Here is a 15,029-nt window from a genome sequence, read left to right on the forward strand (position 1 = left end):
GCATGTTTGAGACCCCTGGTCTACATGTATTTAGCATGCGAACGGTATTTATACTAGCAAATTCTGGGAAAGCCTAGAAAGCTACCCCACAGTGCTTCAAAGGATATAAAGAATGAAGGACATGAAGAGTGACACCAACACTGCTGCGGGGGAGGGGGGGAGTGTGCTGAACCAGTTATTCAAAAAACATTAGTGTCTCAGTCTAGACTTCTGATAAGGGCAAAAAACTGTTAGTTGTATATTAATACACACATCAGATAGTTAAACTTGGTTAATAATAATCATGTCAATGACTGGTTTCTAATTCTTAATAACTGTACTGTGGACAGGCCTATCTGATCTAGCCACCTCTATTTATATTTGAGGAGCTCTAATAAAATATAAGTCAGTGAACATAACACTTGAAGGAAAACTGACTTTTTACAGCAAAACTATTGAAATCATGTTAGTGTGAATTCAGTTTTACTTTCTTCAGTAAGAAGACAGTAAAGCCCAATCTATTTTCCTGTGTATGAGCAGGTGAAGCACAGACCTTTTCAAGTACTCTGAAATACCTGCATAAGTAATATTTCATGTGTGTAGTTTGTTGGAAATTTCAAGTCTGAACAATGCAATAACCATCACAGACCCATCCTAAAAATGCCCCCCAAAATTTACAAAACACATGACTATCATTAAAACATACTTACATGTAATTTTTTTCCATAGTATGGAAAATACATTAAATCAATCATTCCCCCATCAGGAAAATAAGTTATCTGAACCTTGCCTTCTTCCTATGGTTGAAGATAAAATTGAAAGTTAATTCCTGTTTTAACAAAAATTAAGAGGTAAAAGAAAATTACAATGTTCTAATGATGAAATGCAAGAACCCTACACAAATATTTGAGTACTGCTGAACCAGAAGAGTTTTACAACAGAATGAACAACCTTTGCCAAACTAAAAGACTCATACACATAGACTTGTACTTGTTAAACATTTAATATATTAATAACCTTCTACCACCAATGGTTCAAAGAGCCAATTGTATTTCACAACACAGATTTTAGCTTATACATGCTGCAACCTTCCATTTTTATTCTAGATAAAATACTAATATTTATTTAGTAAAGTAGAAATTAAGCCAGAATAGCCCTAAGTTTTATTTTCCACCCATCATCATTCAAAAAATCAAAGACACATCTCTACAATGAAAACTTCAATTTATACTCCCCTTAATATAACAAAAATATTTAAGGAAAATGTTAAACAGAGCAGCTGAATTTCCAAATATCCACAGGCAAGTTAGAAAATGTTTATTGTGAAGAAGCAATAGCAAATCCATATTTAAGGTTGCAGCTAGATTTTTGTTTAAAGCCAAGTTTTCAAATCTCCCTAAAATCCACATTTAGGACCCACTGGAAAAATAAGCACAACAGTTCACGGCTAAGGGTTGAGTTTCTGGTGAAGACTGAGGTAATTTGACAAAGAGGTTCCTGGGATAAAGGCTATCCGGAAAAACAAAAACAAAACCCATTGTTTAAGATGTCAACTTTTTTATAACACGTTTTTGAGAGCAGACAGTGACAAACATGAAATGCATATGGATACTGCTCACAGACTTTAACGTCAGAAGGTACCATTATGATCATCTAGTCTGACCTCCTGCACAATGCTGGCCACAGAATCTCACCCATCCACTTCTATAACAAACCCCTAACCTATGTCTGAGTTACTGAAGTCCTCAAATTGTGGTTTGAAGACCTCAAGGTGCAGAGAATCTCCAGCAAGTGACCCGTGCCCCATGCTGCAGAGGAAGGCAAAAACCTCCAGGGCCTCTGCCAACTGCCCTGGAGGAAAATTCCTTCCTGACCCCAATATGGCGATCAGTTAAACTCTGAGCATGTGGGCAACACTCACCAGCCAGACACCCAGGAAAGAATCCTGTAGTAACTCAGATCCCAACCCATCTAACATCCCATCACAGACCACTTGACATACTTACCTGCTGATCATCAAAGAGCCTATTTGGCAATTGATATCTCATCATACTACCCCTCCATAACTTATCAAGCTTAGTCTTGAAGCCAGATATGTCTTTTGCCCCACTTTCCCCTTGGAAGGCTGTTCCAGATCTTCATCCCTCTAATGGTTAGAAACCTTCATCTAATTTCAAGTCTAAACTTCCTAGTGCCCAGTTTATATCCATTTGTTCTTGTGTCCACATTGGTACTAAGCTTAAATAATTCCTCTCCCTCCCTAATATTAATCCCTCTGATATATTTATAAAGAGCAATCATATCTCCCCTCAATCTTCTTTTGGTTAGGCTTAACAAGCCAAGCTCTTTGAGTCTCCTTTCATAAGACAGGTTTTCCATTCCTACGATCATTCTAGCAGCCCGTCTCTGAACCTGTTCCAGTTTGAATTCATCCTTCTTAAACCTGGGAGACCAGAACTGCAAACAGTATTCCAGATGAGGTCTCACCAGTGCCTTGTATAACGGTACTAACACCTCCTTATCTTTGCTGGAAATACCTCGCCTGATGGACCCTAAAACCGCATTCGCTTTTTTAACGGCCATATCGCATTGGTGGTTCATAGTCATCCTGTGATCAACCAATCCTCCGAGGTCCATCTCCTCCTCAGTTATTTCCAACTGATGCATCCCCAATTTATAACTAAAATTCTTGCTGTTCCTTATCGCTGAACTGCCTTCTATTAAGATTTCACACCAAGACCAAACTCCATTACCTAAAAATCTCCTGCATTTTGTTTTTGACGCTTAGAGCAAGTGAATGGGACACCTACAAACTATGCTGTGAGCTGTCCCTGGGACAGGTTAGCATGGTGATGGAGAGACACACACAAAATAGGTTACGAGGTATACTGACCAGGAAGCCAGAATATCATGAATGTAAGCCTCCTCTTCTGCTGCTATTATTTCAGGATATTCAAAAGTTTTATTAACCAAGGCCTCATATCCCCCATTTTGCAATAAGGTAACAGGCTGAACTAGGTCACTTCTGGCAGAGCTAGGAACAGAATCCACATCTCTAAAATGGCAGACCCAAGCCTCATCCACTCAGCTTTGGCTTTTGGATGAAATCTGCCAAAGCTAAATTTCCCTACATACAACGGAATTCTAGTGTAGTGATTATGTAGAGTTAAACACACATGGGCTGCAAAAATTCAGGAAGCGTCCCATGGATAAGGCGATGATTTAGTCATGGGTATTTTTAGTAAAAAAAAAAAAAAAAAAAAAAAAAGTCACAGACAAGTCACAGGCAATAACAAAAAAAATCATGGCCAATGACCTGTCCGTGACTTTTACTAAAAATACTTGTGACTATATCTTGACCGTTGAGGGGGGCAGCCTGGGGTTCCACCGCTGCCACTCTGGGCCAGGAGGGCGGCCCGGTGCCCCATCACTGCTGCTGCTCCTTCAGGCAAGGGCATCCTGGGGTTCCACTGCTCCTCCCAGACTGCTGCTCCAGGGCAGTGCCTGGGACCAGTTGCCTGGGGCTGTCGGAGCAGTGGCCGGTGTGGCTGGTCCCAGAGCTGCCTCAGCTGCTCACGGGGTCCTGGGGTCGGCCGCTGCGGAAGTCATGGAGGCCCCGGAAAATCACGGAATCCATGACTTCCGTGATCTCTGTGAAAGACTCGCAGCCTTACCCAGGGCTAATGAAATAGGGACTAGTCTGCAGAGATGCCAACCTTGCTCTGAGACTTTCAGAGATTATGAAAAAAGTTACGAAGGAATTAGGGACACTCCGTGGACTTCCACCCCTGCCCTTACTAGTCTGTGTGTACATGGCCAAGGGGAGGGCCTGCCCCCTACCTCATTGCACCCCTGACCTTTACTTCCAAATACAGAGAAGGGGAAGATCAGCCCTAGGAAAGCAGGGTCCTTAATTATTGTTACCAGTTCAGGGCCTGGACTTCCTTCCCAGGATGATCTGCCTCCTCTTCCTCCTTAGTCATGTTCCCTCTGTCCTCCACTGCCACCATCACTGCCTGCTCCTGCTCCAAGAGACTGTGCAGTAAGCCTCTGATAAAGTCAAGCCACTGCAATAGTCAGTGAAGTTTGAGGTGCTGGATTTACTGCCCAAACCTCAGGTTGATGACTGCATGCTAACCATCCTGCATGGCCATTGCTGGCGTGCTCTAACTACCCCATGTGCTCTAGGTACCTAGAGTGCAACATGCAGCCTTTGGCTTGGGCGTTGAACCCAGCAGTGCCCCAATCTATTCAAAATCACCACAGTTTGCTTCCTAACAGACTCTCACTGCGCAGTCTGTGACCATGGCCCTACTTGCTGTATGTCCCTAAAAATCAGGACAATTAATGAAAATTAGGGATAGCTGACATCTCTGGCTAGGAGTATATGTATGCTGAACACTAAGCCTTGGCTCTGACTCAAGTTTGAACACAAAGCCCCCCCTGCCATCCATATGCAAAATTAGTCAACTCAGGTCAGAAAGTCCTTGCACCCTGTTTGGGAGCAGGGAAGGGATGCACAGCCCGAGTCCTACTATGAAGCAGGTCAAAGTCCAGGCATTTCAGAGGGTACGTCTACACTACGGGATTATTCCGATTTTACATAAACCGGTTTTGTAAAACAGATTGTATAAAGTCGAGTGCACGCGGCCACACAAGCAGCATAAGGTTCGGCCCCTCCCTGCTCTTTACCTTTCGCCTCGTTTTCCTTGTGCGTTCTCATATACCTCGCCGAGAGTTAAGCGTTCGATTTCTGGAGCGTTACACTGTGGGTAGCTATCCCATAGTTCCTGCAGCTCCTCGTCCATTGGAATTCTGGGTTGAGATCCCAAGGCATGATGGTGCAAAATAGTGTCGCGGGTGATTCTGGGTAAACGTTGTCACTCCATCTCCTTTCTCCATGAAGCAACGGCAGACATCTTTTCGCCACTCTTTTTCCTGGATTGCCTCTGGCAGATGCCATAGCAATGGCACCCATGGAGCCCGTTTTGCCTTTGTCACTGTCACCATGTATACTGGATGCCGCTGACAGAGGCGGTACTGCAGCACTACCAGCAGCATTCACTTTGCTTTGCAAGACAGCAGAGTCGGTTTTCAGTTGTTCTGTTGTCTGCCATGCCACTGTAATTGGCAATGAGATGACAGTTATCAGTCATTCTGTATCGTCTGCTGCTGCTATGGGGGTCCTGGCTGACCTTCACTGAGGTGGCGCGGGGGCACAAAGACAAAAATGGAATGACCTCCTGGGTCATTCCTCCTTTATGTTTTATCTAAAATTAGAGTCAGTCTGCCTAGAATATGGGGTAATGTGTACTAGAGAACCTGTGTACCAGAGAACACAGCCGCTCCGTGTCAGATCCCGCAGAAATGATGAGCTGCAACTGCGTTTATCTAGGGGTGCCCTGCAACAACCCAACCCATTGCTCTCCGTGCTCTCCCAACCTCCTGTCTACCGTGCAGTGTCCCCCCAATTTGTGTGGATGGAATAGAATAGAATGCAGAATAAGAAACACTGACTTGTTAGTAGGAGATAAAATAGGGGCAGGCAGCCTCCAGCTGCTATGATAGCCAGCAGTATAGAATATTTCTTTAGACATGAGAGGAGGGGACTGATGGAGCTCAGCCCCCAGTTCCCTACGATGAAGATGGTTACCAGCCGTTCTGTACCATCCACTAGGAATGACGGGGAGCATTCCTATTATACTTCCAGGCGCCCCTGGCCGACCTCACCAGAGGCCAGACCAGGAGCACTCATGGGCTGATGATACAATGGAATAACAGTCATATGTACCGCCTGCCATGAGGAGGGGAAGGGAGGGAGAGGAGAGGGTTGCTGCTGTTCAGCTACCGCAGCATCGCGTCTACCAGCAGCATGCAGTAGACATAGGGTGACTATCAAAAGTTAACAAAACGATTTTTTTCCCTTTTCTTTCACTGGAGGTAGAGTAAATTGACGACATATACCTGAACCACCTGGACAATGTGTTTGACCTACAAAGCATTGGGGCTCAGCCAAGAATGCAATATGCTTTCAGAGACTGCGGGACTGTGGGATAGCTGGAGTCCATCAGTACCCCCTCCCTCACCTCCATGAGCGTCCATTTGATTCTTTGGCTTTCCGTTACACTTGTCACGCAGCACTATGCTAAGTCCTGCTGTGGCCTCTGTCTGGAGATTTTTTTCAAATGCTTTTGTCATTAGTCTTCTGGAACGGAGCTCTGATAGAACAGATTTGCCTCCCATACAGCAGTCAGATCAGTATCTCCCGTTGGTCCATCGTTGGAGTTCTTCTTTGGATTGGGACTGCATCGCCACTGTGCTGATCAGAGCTCCACGGCTGGGCAAACAGGAAATAAAATTCAAAAGTTCGCGGGGCTTTTCCTGTCTACCTGGCGCAGTGATCCGAGTTCGGATTGCTGTCCAGAGTGGTCACATGGTGCACTGTGGGATACGCCGTGGAGGCCTAGTATCGTCGATTTGCGGCCACACTAACCCTAATCCAGATGGTAATACTCATTTCAGCGCTACTCCTCTCGTCGGGGAGGAGCACAGAAACCGGTTTAAAGAGCCCTTTATATCGATATAAAGGGCCTCGTTGTGTGGATGGGTGCAGCGTTAAATCGGTTTAACGCTGCTAAAATAGATTTAAACGCGTAGTGTAGACCAGACCATAGTGTGGATGCAGTTTGAGTCCAGGTTGCCAGATTCATGTCTGGAGAGTCTGCCAATCTATCCCACAAACCATTTCCCAGTCCTTCAATTCCAAGGCTTGCCATTTGCCTTCCAGGAATCGGAAGCAAAAGACCATTACCTTTTCCGTAACTGGTGTTTTTTGAGATATGTTGCTCATGTCCATTCCATATTAGGTGCATGCGCTCACCACATGCACCAGAACCAGAAGTTTTTCCCTTAGCAGTATCTGTAGGGGACCAGCTCTAGTGACCTCTGGAGTGGCACCTGTCTGGCGTGGAATAGGGGTGGCCGCGGACGGCTCCCCCCACCCTCAGTTCCTTCTTACCAGAAATTCCAACAGTGAGGAAAGAGGGAGGATTGTGGAATGGACATGAGCAACACATCTCTCAGAACACCAGTTATGGAAAAGATAACTAACTGTCTTTTCTTCAGGTGCTTGCTGATGTCCATTCCATATTAGCTGACTCCAAAACAGTACCCCTGGAGGTGGGTAGGAATTAATGGATGGGTACATTGCAACACAGCTCTGCCGAACCCAGCATTGTTTCTGGCCTCCTGAGAAGTAAACATGTAAACAGAGGACCACGTTGCAGCTCTACAGATGTTCTGGACAGAGGTGCGTGCCAGGAAGGCCACCGAAGATGGCTGCACTCTCATCGAGTGAGCTTTGACAATCGGCGGCAGCAGTAGAACCCCCCCCAGGTCATAACAGGTCCTTATGAACTAGGTGATCCAATTAGAAATCCTCTGCCAGAACACCGGGTGACCCTTCATCCTATCCACTGTAGTGATGAAGAGTTGAGTCGATTTTTGGAAAAGCTGGGTACGTTTAAGTAAAAAGCCAAGGCACTCCAGATGTCCAGGGCGGGAAGACGCCTCTCCTTACTGGTCTTGTGCGGTTTGGGACAGAATACTGGGAGAACGATGTCCTGGTTCATATGAAAGGAGGAGTCCACCTTTGGCAGGAAGGCCAGGTGGGGTCGCAACTGAACCTTATCTTTGTAGAAGACCATGTACAGAGGTCCTGAGATCAAGGCTTTACTTTCAGAGATGGTCTTGCCGATGTCACTACCACCAGGAACACAACCTTCCATGCCAAGTGGAAAAGGGAGCAGAAACCCAGAGGCTCAAAGGATGGACCGGTGAGCCTAGAGAGGACCAAGTTAAGATCACACTGCGGGACAGGAGTCCATACCTGCGGGAAGAATCTCTCAAGGCTCTCAAGAATCTGACCATCATGTCATGAGAAAACACCGTCTGTCCCTGGATTGGTGGGTGAAAAGCGGAGATGGCCACAAGATGCACTCTAATGGAAGAGTGTGCCAGGCCCTGGTTCCTCAGATGAAGCAGGTAATTTAAGACAGATTGTATGGAAGAGCACGAGGCAGAGATGCCATGCTTGGACGCCCAGCAGGAAAACCTCATCCACTTGGCCCAGTAAGTCAGTCTGGTTGAGGGCTTCCTGCTTCCCAGGAGGACCTGCTGGACCTCACTCGAGCAGGTCCGCTCCTCCGGGTTCAGCCATGAGGTGGAGGGACATGAGGTTGGGATGCAGGAGCTGACCATGGTCCTGTGACAGCAGGTCCAGTCGGTTGGGAAGGGGCCAGGGATGGGCCACTGACACGTTCATTAGCGTGCCGAACCAGTGCTGGCGAGGTCATGCCAGGGCGATCAAGATAACCTGTGCTTCGTTTCTCTTGATCTTTGCCAGGACCCTGCTGAAGAGAGGAATTGCATACATCAGGTTCCATGACCACAACAGGAGGAAGGCAGAGACGGAGTCCTTGCCCAGGCCTTGCCATGAACAAAACCGGGGCATTTCCTGTTTAGCCTAGTGGAGAACAGGTCCACACGGGGAGTTTTCCATCTCTGGAAGATCATGCAGGTTACCTCCAAGTGAAGCGACCACTGGTGGTGAGAGAAGTCCCTGCTGCGGTGATCTGTTAGCATATTCTTGATGCCAAGGAGGTGACAAGCTTCCAGATGGATTTCATGGCTAATGCAGAAGTCCCAGAGACGGAGTGCCTCTTGGCAGAGAGTCGACCAACGTGCTCCCCCTTGCCTGCTGATGTAGAACATCAGGGCTGTGTTGTCTGTCAGGACTCTTACCATCTTGCCCAACAGGTGCAGTATGAAGACTCTGCATGCCAAGCAGACTGCCTTGAGATCTTTGATGCTTATGTGTAACGTCATCTCTTCCAGGGAGCACATACCCCGGGTCTGGAGGTCGCTGAGGTGCATGCCCCAGCCGAAGTGCAAGGCATGCAACACTAAATTGATGGAGTGATGGGGGAGGGGCATGTTGTTCGGTCTACCATTGCAGTGAGGAGAGTACCATCGGGGGAATGGCAATGACCATGTACAGGTAATCTCTGGACTGGAGAACATGCCGAACTTTAGCTTTTTTATATACTTGATGAGGTCCCTCAGCTCCAGGATGCAGTTTCCAGGATGGGCCACGGACCACCCTGGGCCTTTGGGGTTAAGAAATACCGGGAATAGAACCTCTGTACTCAAGAGGCACTTCTTCCACAGCACCCAAATATAGCAACCCCTTTACCTTCTGCACAAGGAGACTCTCATGAGAAGAGTCCCTGAAGAGGGATGAGGAAGCAGGGTGGGGGGAGGTAGAAGTAAACTGTAGGGTATAACCCTCTGCCACAGTATTGAGGACACAGCTGTCTGAAGTTATATCTGTCCATGCGGGGAGGAAAAAAGGCAGTTGGAGAACAGCAGGAGAGATGGATCTGGGATAAAGTCTGGTAGGCGCAACCTCAAAATGCTGGACAGAAAGAGGAAGGGGTGGCTTGGGTGGTGCTTGTAGCCCCTACTCTTCTTGGGAGGGGGACAGGACTCCTAGTAGGATTGACTCCCTTGGCCTTGAGATTGCTGCGGTATGAACCACTTATGGGCTGAACCTGGAACGTACAGCCCAGAGTTTTCAGGGTAGTGCAGGATTCCTTAAGGCCACGCAGTTTACTGTCCATCTGCTCTGCAAACAGTGCCTGGCTGTCAAAGGAGAGGTCCTGCATCAATTGTTGAGCCTTTGTTGACAGACCAGAAAGAAGCAGACAGGATGCCTGTCGCATGGAGATGGCCGTGCAAGTAGTTATCGAAGTGGGGAGGGGAAGGTGTTTAGTTTACAGGGAAGTCGAGTGAACCAAGTGGGGGGGAGTGTTCATCAAGGGAAAACAAACAGAACTTTCACATCATAGCCTGGTCAGTCATGAAACTGGTTTTCAAAGCTTCTCTGATGCACAGCGTGTCCTGCTGTGCTCTTCTAACCGCCCTGGTGTCTGGCTGCGCGTAATCAGTGGCCAGGCGATTTGATTCAACATCCCAACCCAGCATAAATGTCTCCCCCTTACTCTCATAGATATCGTGGAGCCACACCAAACGGTAATAACAATGGGAATATTGGTTTCGCTGAGGTCTATCCGAGTCAGTAAACTGTGCTAGCGCACTTTTAAACGTCCAAATGCACATTTTAACACCATTCTGGTCTTGCTAGCCTATAGTTGAACAGCTCCTGACTACTGTCCAGGCTGCCTGCGTATGGCTTCATGAGCCATGGCATTAAGGGGTAGTCTGGGTCCCCAAGGATAACTATAGGCATTTCAACATCCCCATCGGTTATTTTCTGGTCTGGGAAGAAAGTCCCTTTCTGCAGCTTTTGAAACAGACCAGAGTTCCTGAAGACACGAGCGTCATGTACCTTTCCCGGCCATCTTACATTGATGTTGGTCAAACATCCCTTGTGATCCACCAGTGTTTGCAGGAGCATTGAAAAGTACCACTTTTTGCTGCCTTGGTGCTCCAGTGCCAAGATAGGGATATGGGTTCCGTCTATCGCCCCACAACAGTTAGGGAATCCTATTGCAGCAAAACCATCGTCTATGACACGCACGCTCCCCAGAGTCACCACCCCTGATATCAGCAGATCTTTTATTGTGTGGGCTACTTGGATCACAGCCACCCCCACAGTAGATTTGCCCACTCTAAATTCATGCCCGACTGACTGGTAGCTGTCTGGTGTTGCAAGCTTACACAGAGCTATCACCACTTGCTTCTCAGCTGTGAGGGTTGCTCTCATCTTGGTATTCTGGTGCTTCAGAGCAGCGGAAAGCAAGTCACAAAGTTCCATGAAAGTGCCCTTACGCATGTGAAAGTTTCGCAGCCACTGGGAATTGTCCCAGACCTGCAACACTATGCAGTCCCACCAGTGTGTGCTTGTTTCCCGGGCCCACAATCAGCGTTATACAGCATGAGCCTGCCCCATTAATACCATGATGTGCACATTACTTGGGCCCATACTTTGCGAGAAGTCTTTGTCTATGTCCTCCTCAGTCTCGTTAGCGCGCTGCCATCGCCTCCTCGCCTGGTTTTGCTTTGGCAGGTTCTGGTTCTGCATATGCTCCAGGATACTGTGTGTGGTGTTTACAGTGCTCGGAATTGCCACGGTGATCTCAGCGGGCTCCATGATCCCAATGCTATGGCATCTGGGCTGAAAAAAGGCGCGAAATGATTGCCTACTCTGACGGAAGCCAGGGCAACTGATGACATGGCTTACAGGGAATTACAGTCCACAAAGGGGGTGGTGGCTTTGCATCAACGAGAAACACAAACAACTGTCACAGACAGAATGGTCCCCTCAAGGATCGAACTCAAAACCCTGGGTTTAGCAGGCCATTGATTTCATGGAGGGCAGGAGGAAGCAAATGAATACAAAACAAATCGGGTTTATTTCTTGTTTTGATCTACTCCATCTATCTTTTACATCTTTAGGGTGGCAGCAGACGATGCAGTTTGACTGCTAGCCACTGTCAGCTCCTGGGTGCCCAGCATAAGATGCTGCATTATGACTGCTAGCCATTGTCGTCTCCTGCATGCTCGGCAGAAGGAGTCTGCCCAGGCACCCGTGACTGACCTCACCAAGGTCGGCTAAAAGAGCATCCAGGAATACAACAATGAAGGCTACCAGTCATAACGCACCATCTGCTGCAAAAAAGCAGTGAGTTGCTGCTGTGTAGCACAGCAGTCCCACATCTGCCAGCACCCAGGAGACTTACGGTGATGGTCAGCTGTGCGGGTTCCATGCTTGCCATGGTATGGAGTCTGCACAGGTAACCCAGGAAAAAAGGCGCAAAACGATTGTCTGCCGTTGCTTTCATGGGGGGAGGATGGGGGGGAACAACATTTACCCAGAACCACACATGACACTGTTTTTGCCCCGTCAGACACTGGGATCTCAATCCAGAATCCCAGTGGGCAGCGGAGACTGCGGGATAGCTATTCACAACTACCCACAGTGCAAGGTTCCGGAAGTCGACACTAGCCTTGGTACTGTAGACACAGTCCGCGGACTTAATGCACTTAGAGCATTTTGTATAAACTGTATAAAATAATTTCTAAAGAACCGACTTCTACAAATTTGACCTAATATCATAGTGTAGACATACCCTGAGTCACAGCTGTCATGTCAATATCCTCTGAGAGGTGCCTTCAGCTGTTCAAAAACTGCAACTGAAATGTCCTCTACTGTCATGCAGATGTTCTGCCTATTTTGGGACACAGGCAGAGCATGAGGTAGAGAAGGTCATGCAGATGCTCTGCCTGTGTCCCAAAATAGGACAGAACATGAGGTAGAGAAGTTTTTCCACTCTGTCAGGGTCTGTATTGTCTCCAGCTGCTGGGAACACATGGACCCAAAATGGATGTATTTGTGAACTAAAATCACTCAAAATGCTTCCAATCAACCACCATAGGAGACACAGACAATTCTCCTACAATCTGGTATGAAACAACTGTCAGTTGGCAAGGACACTAGGAATTCAGGGATACGACAGTAAACATCCGCAGAAGCTGAAGCTCTGACTTGGGTCTGCATATTACAGTGTGGATGCAACAGCATGATTGTGAAGCCCAGGTTTCCACCGCAATGTGGATAACTCAAACATGGGCTTGGAAACATCAAATCCACAAGCCCGAGTCCCACAGATCTGGACTTAGTGTGCAGTGCAGATGCACACTAGGAGACCAGGGTCCTCTCTTATGCTCTACCACAGACTTACTAGGATGAATGTGGGCTTACACTATCATTTTTGGATGCAACAATCCTGAGTTCTGTGTAGAGAATTCTCCCCCCCCGTGAGATTTAATATACAATGCTTAATCTCATCAACACATTAATTTGTTTGATACCAGTCAGATTTACTGGATAACATATAAATCAGTAGAGACAACAGAGGACTGTTTTCATAAGCTATGGTTCAGAGGCCATACTTGGTTACAGAGTTATCTGCAGATAAAGTTAACCGAAGCACTTCATTAGACTTTACTAAAAACGTTAGTAAAATGTAATTGACTACTCTAGATAATGGTCCATTACTTTAGTTATGTACTTTCTCATGGACATGATGTTTCCAGAAGCACACAGGACTTATTGCTAAAAGTTACATAAAATCTAACATTTGAGGCTCCTTACTCTGGCAGAGATCATGCCTGTTCAGATCCATGCATGGAGGGGGCCCTCCACATTCAAGTCTTTCCTGTGCAGTGTGATAGCGAAGCTCTCCACAGCCTCACAGCATTGTGCCCACCCCTTCTGGACCCTCTGGAGGGCTGTCAGTGTAGTCCAAAAGGGAAGTTAAGAATGGATAGGAGCAGTACTAGAGTAAAGGATGCACATCAGCCTCCCACTGGCCACACAGAAAAAATAAACCTCAAAAGTTAGTACAATTCCAGCCTATAGTAATTTTTTAACATTATCCCCATCTTCCTGTGTATGGGAGGCTATTGAGAGCCAGAGCAGCAGCAGGCATAGATTGCCCCTCCGCAGATGGCCCTGGATTTCCAGGAATTCTCCAGGTTTGAGAATGGTAATGAAGAGGAATCTCCAAAAGGATATCATCATAGATCCCCAAATAGAAAGTCCCTTCATGGATTTTGCTGCAGGAGGGGAAAATTCAGGCCTTTACTTGTTCAAATGTGACCCCCAGGGTAAGGAATGCACAAGTGGCTTTTCTGACATAGATGCCCCTTTTCTATGTGAATTAATGATAAAAGCCGTGTAGCAAATACATGCAGTAAGGATCAACTGTAGGGGTAGCAGTTAAATGGAAACCAGAGAAAAGGGAAGAATGAAGGAAGAGAGAGCAAGGAGGACGCAGGAGAAAAACACATGCAGAAGAAAACATCCAATTTCAGTATGGTAGGCTTTAAAAAAAATCATTTGTGATGTTTTGGACAGGATCCTGTTCCCAATCCTTCTCTGGCCTGTAACTATTTATTTTTTCCTTCTCTCTCAACCTGCTTTGGAGGTACATCTGTCAGATATTTTGGCCCTTGAGCTAGCAAGCCCTGCTATGTACCGCAAAGATTCAATATTTCCCATTGTACTTGTAAATTACAATAAGTGCTCACACAATGGAAAATACACTTTTTTTAAAAGGATCATTACAGAAATACCATTGAACAAATGAAGTATGGAATACGTGAATATTCTAAAAAAGAAAAATGGATTAAATAGAATTACAGTAAAAGTAGGAAGTTAAGGTACAGATTTTCAAGAGTAGTTGCACAGCTGCATATACAATCATCGTACTTATATGCACAGATCTGGTAACTCTGTGCACATAGGTATATTTGTACTTAGAATTGCCTGATGAGCAACTGCATGATTAACTTTCATAAAATCTGGCCCTAAGTAATATATATATGTGCAACTCAAGGAGATTACTATAGAATAAAATCAAGCACTTACTTAAAATGCATCTGTCAGAAGAATTTCTAGACTCTCCGTTCATTAATGGCCTGGTTTTCAAAGATGCTTAGCACCAATAGCTTCTGTAGGTGGTCAGCACTCCTAATAATCAGGCCATAGTTTGCGAAACACAAAATAGATACCCCAGATATTAGACTAGGACTGCCTCCAAATATAGTGAATATTATTCCAGAAGTGAAAACAAGGACGTACTGTGTCCTGAAGAAATGAAGAACTTGGGATAAGAATGATTTGTAATCCTATAATTAGATATCTGGATTCCCACTTATTCACCTACAATCACAGCTCATCTTGTTACCCAAACTGATGTGTGGTGATAAGAACAAGAGCAAGATCAATGATGATTAGCTGGTTTTACAGGGCAAAATTTTACTAATCTCACCTCACATCTCAACATAAAATCCTAGTTATGTTGACATCAGCAAGGGAAGGCAACCCTACTCATTCAACTCTATTGTAATTCATCACCTTTTTTATTCTCTTTTTGCAACTTAGGAAATAGTCATCTCTCTCTGTAAGCAGTGTAATAACTGGATACCTTTGGATTAAAATGAGAAATTTTGAGGGGAGTACA

At 46.0% G+C, this 15,029-nt stretch overlaps 1 protein-coding gene across 2 annotated transcripts in view; it reads right to left on the reverse strand.

The window, feature by feature from the left end:
• ATP1B3 (ATPase Na+/K+ transporting subunit beta 3) overlaps positions 1–15,029 on the reverse strand; it is a 78,447-nt gene that overhangs the window by 10,909 nt on the left and 52,509 nt on the right. For both annotated transcript variants that reach the window (XM_032765673.2, XM_032765674.2), the window contains one exon: positions 690–776. In XM_032765673.2, coding sequence (XP_032621564.1) covers positions 690–776 — 87 coding nt within the window. The remainder of the gene's footprint in view (positions 1–689; positions 777–15,029) is intronic.

The sequence above is a fragment of the Chelonoidis abingdonii genome, chromosome 8 (assembly GCF_003597395.2).
Source record: "Chelonoidis abingdonii isolate Lonesome George chromosome 8, CheloAbing_2.0, whole genome shotgun sequence".
Classification (NCBI taxonomy): Eukaryota; Metazoa; Chordata; order Testudines; family Testudinidae; genus Chelonoidis; species Chelonoidis abingdonii.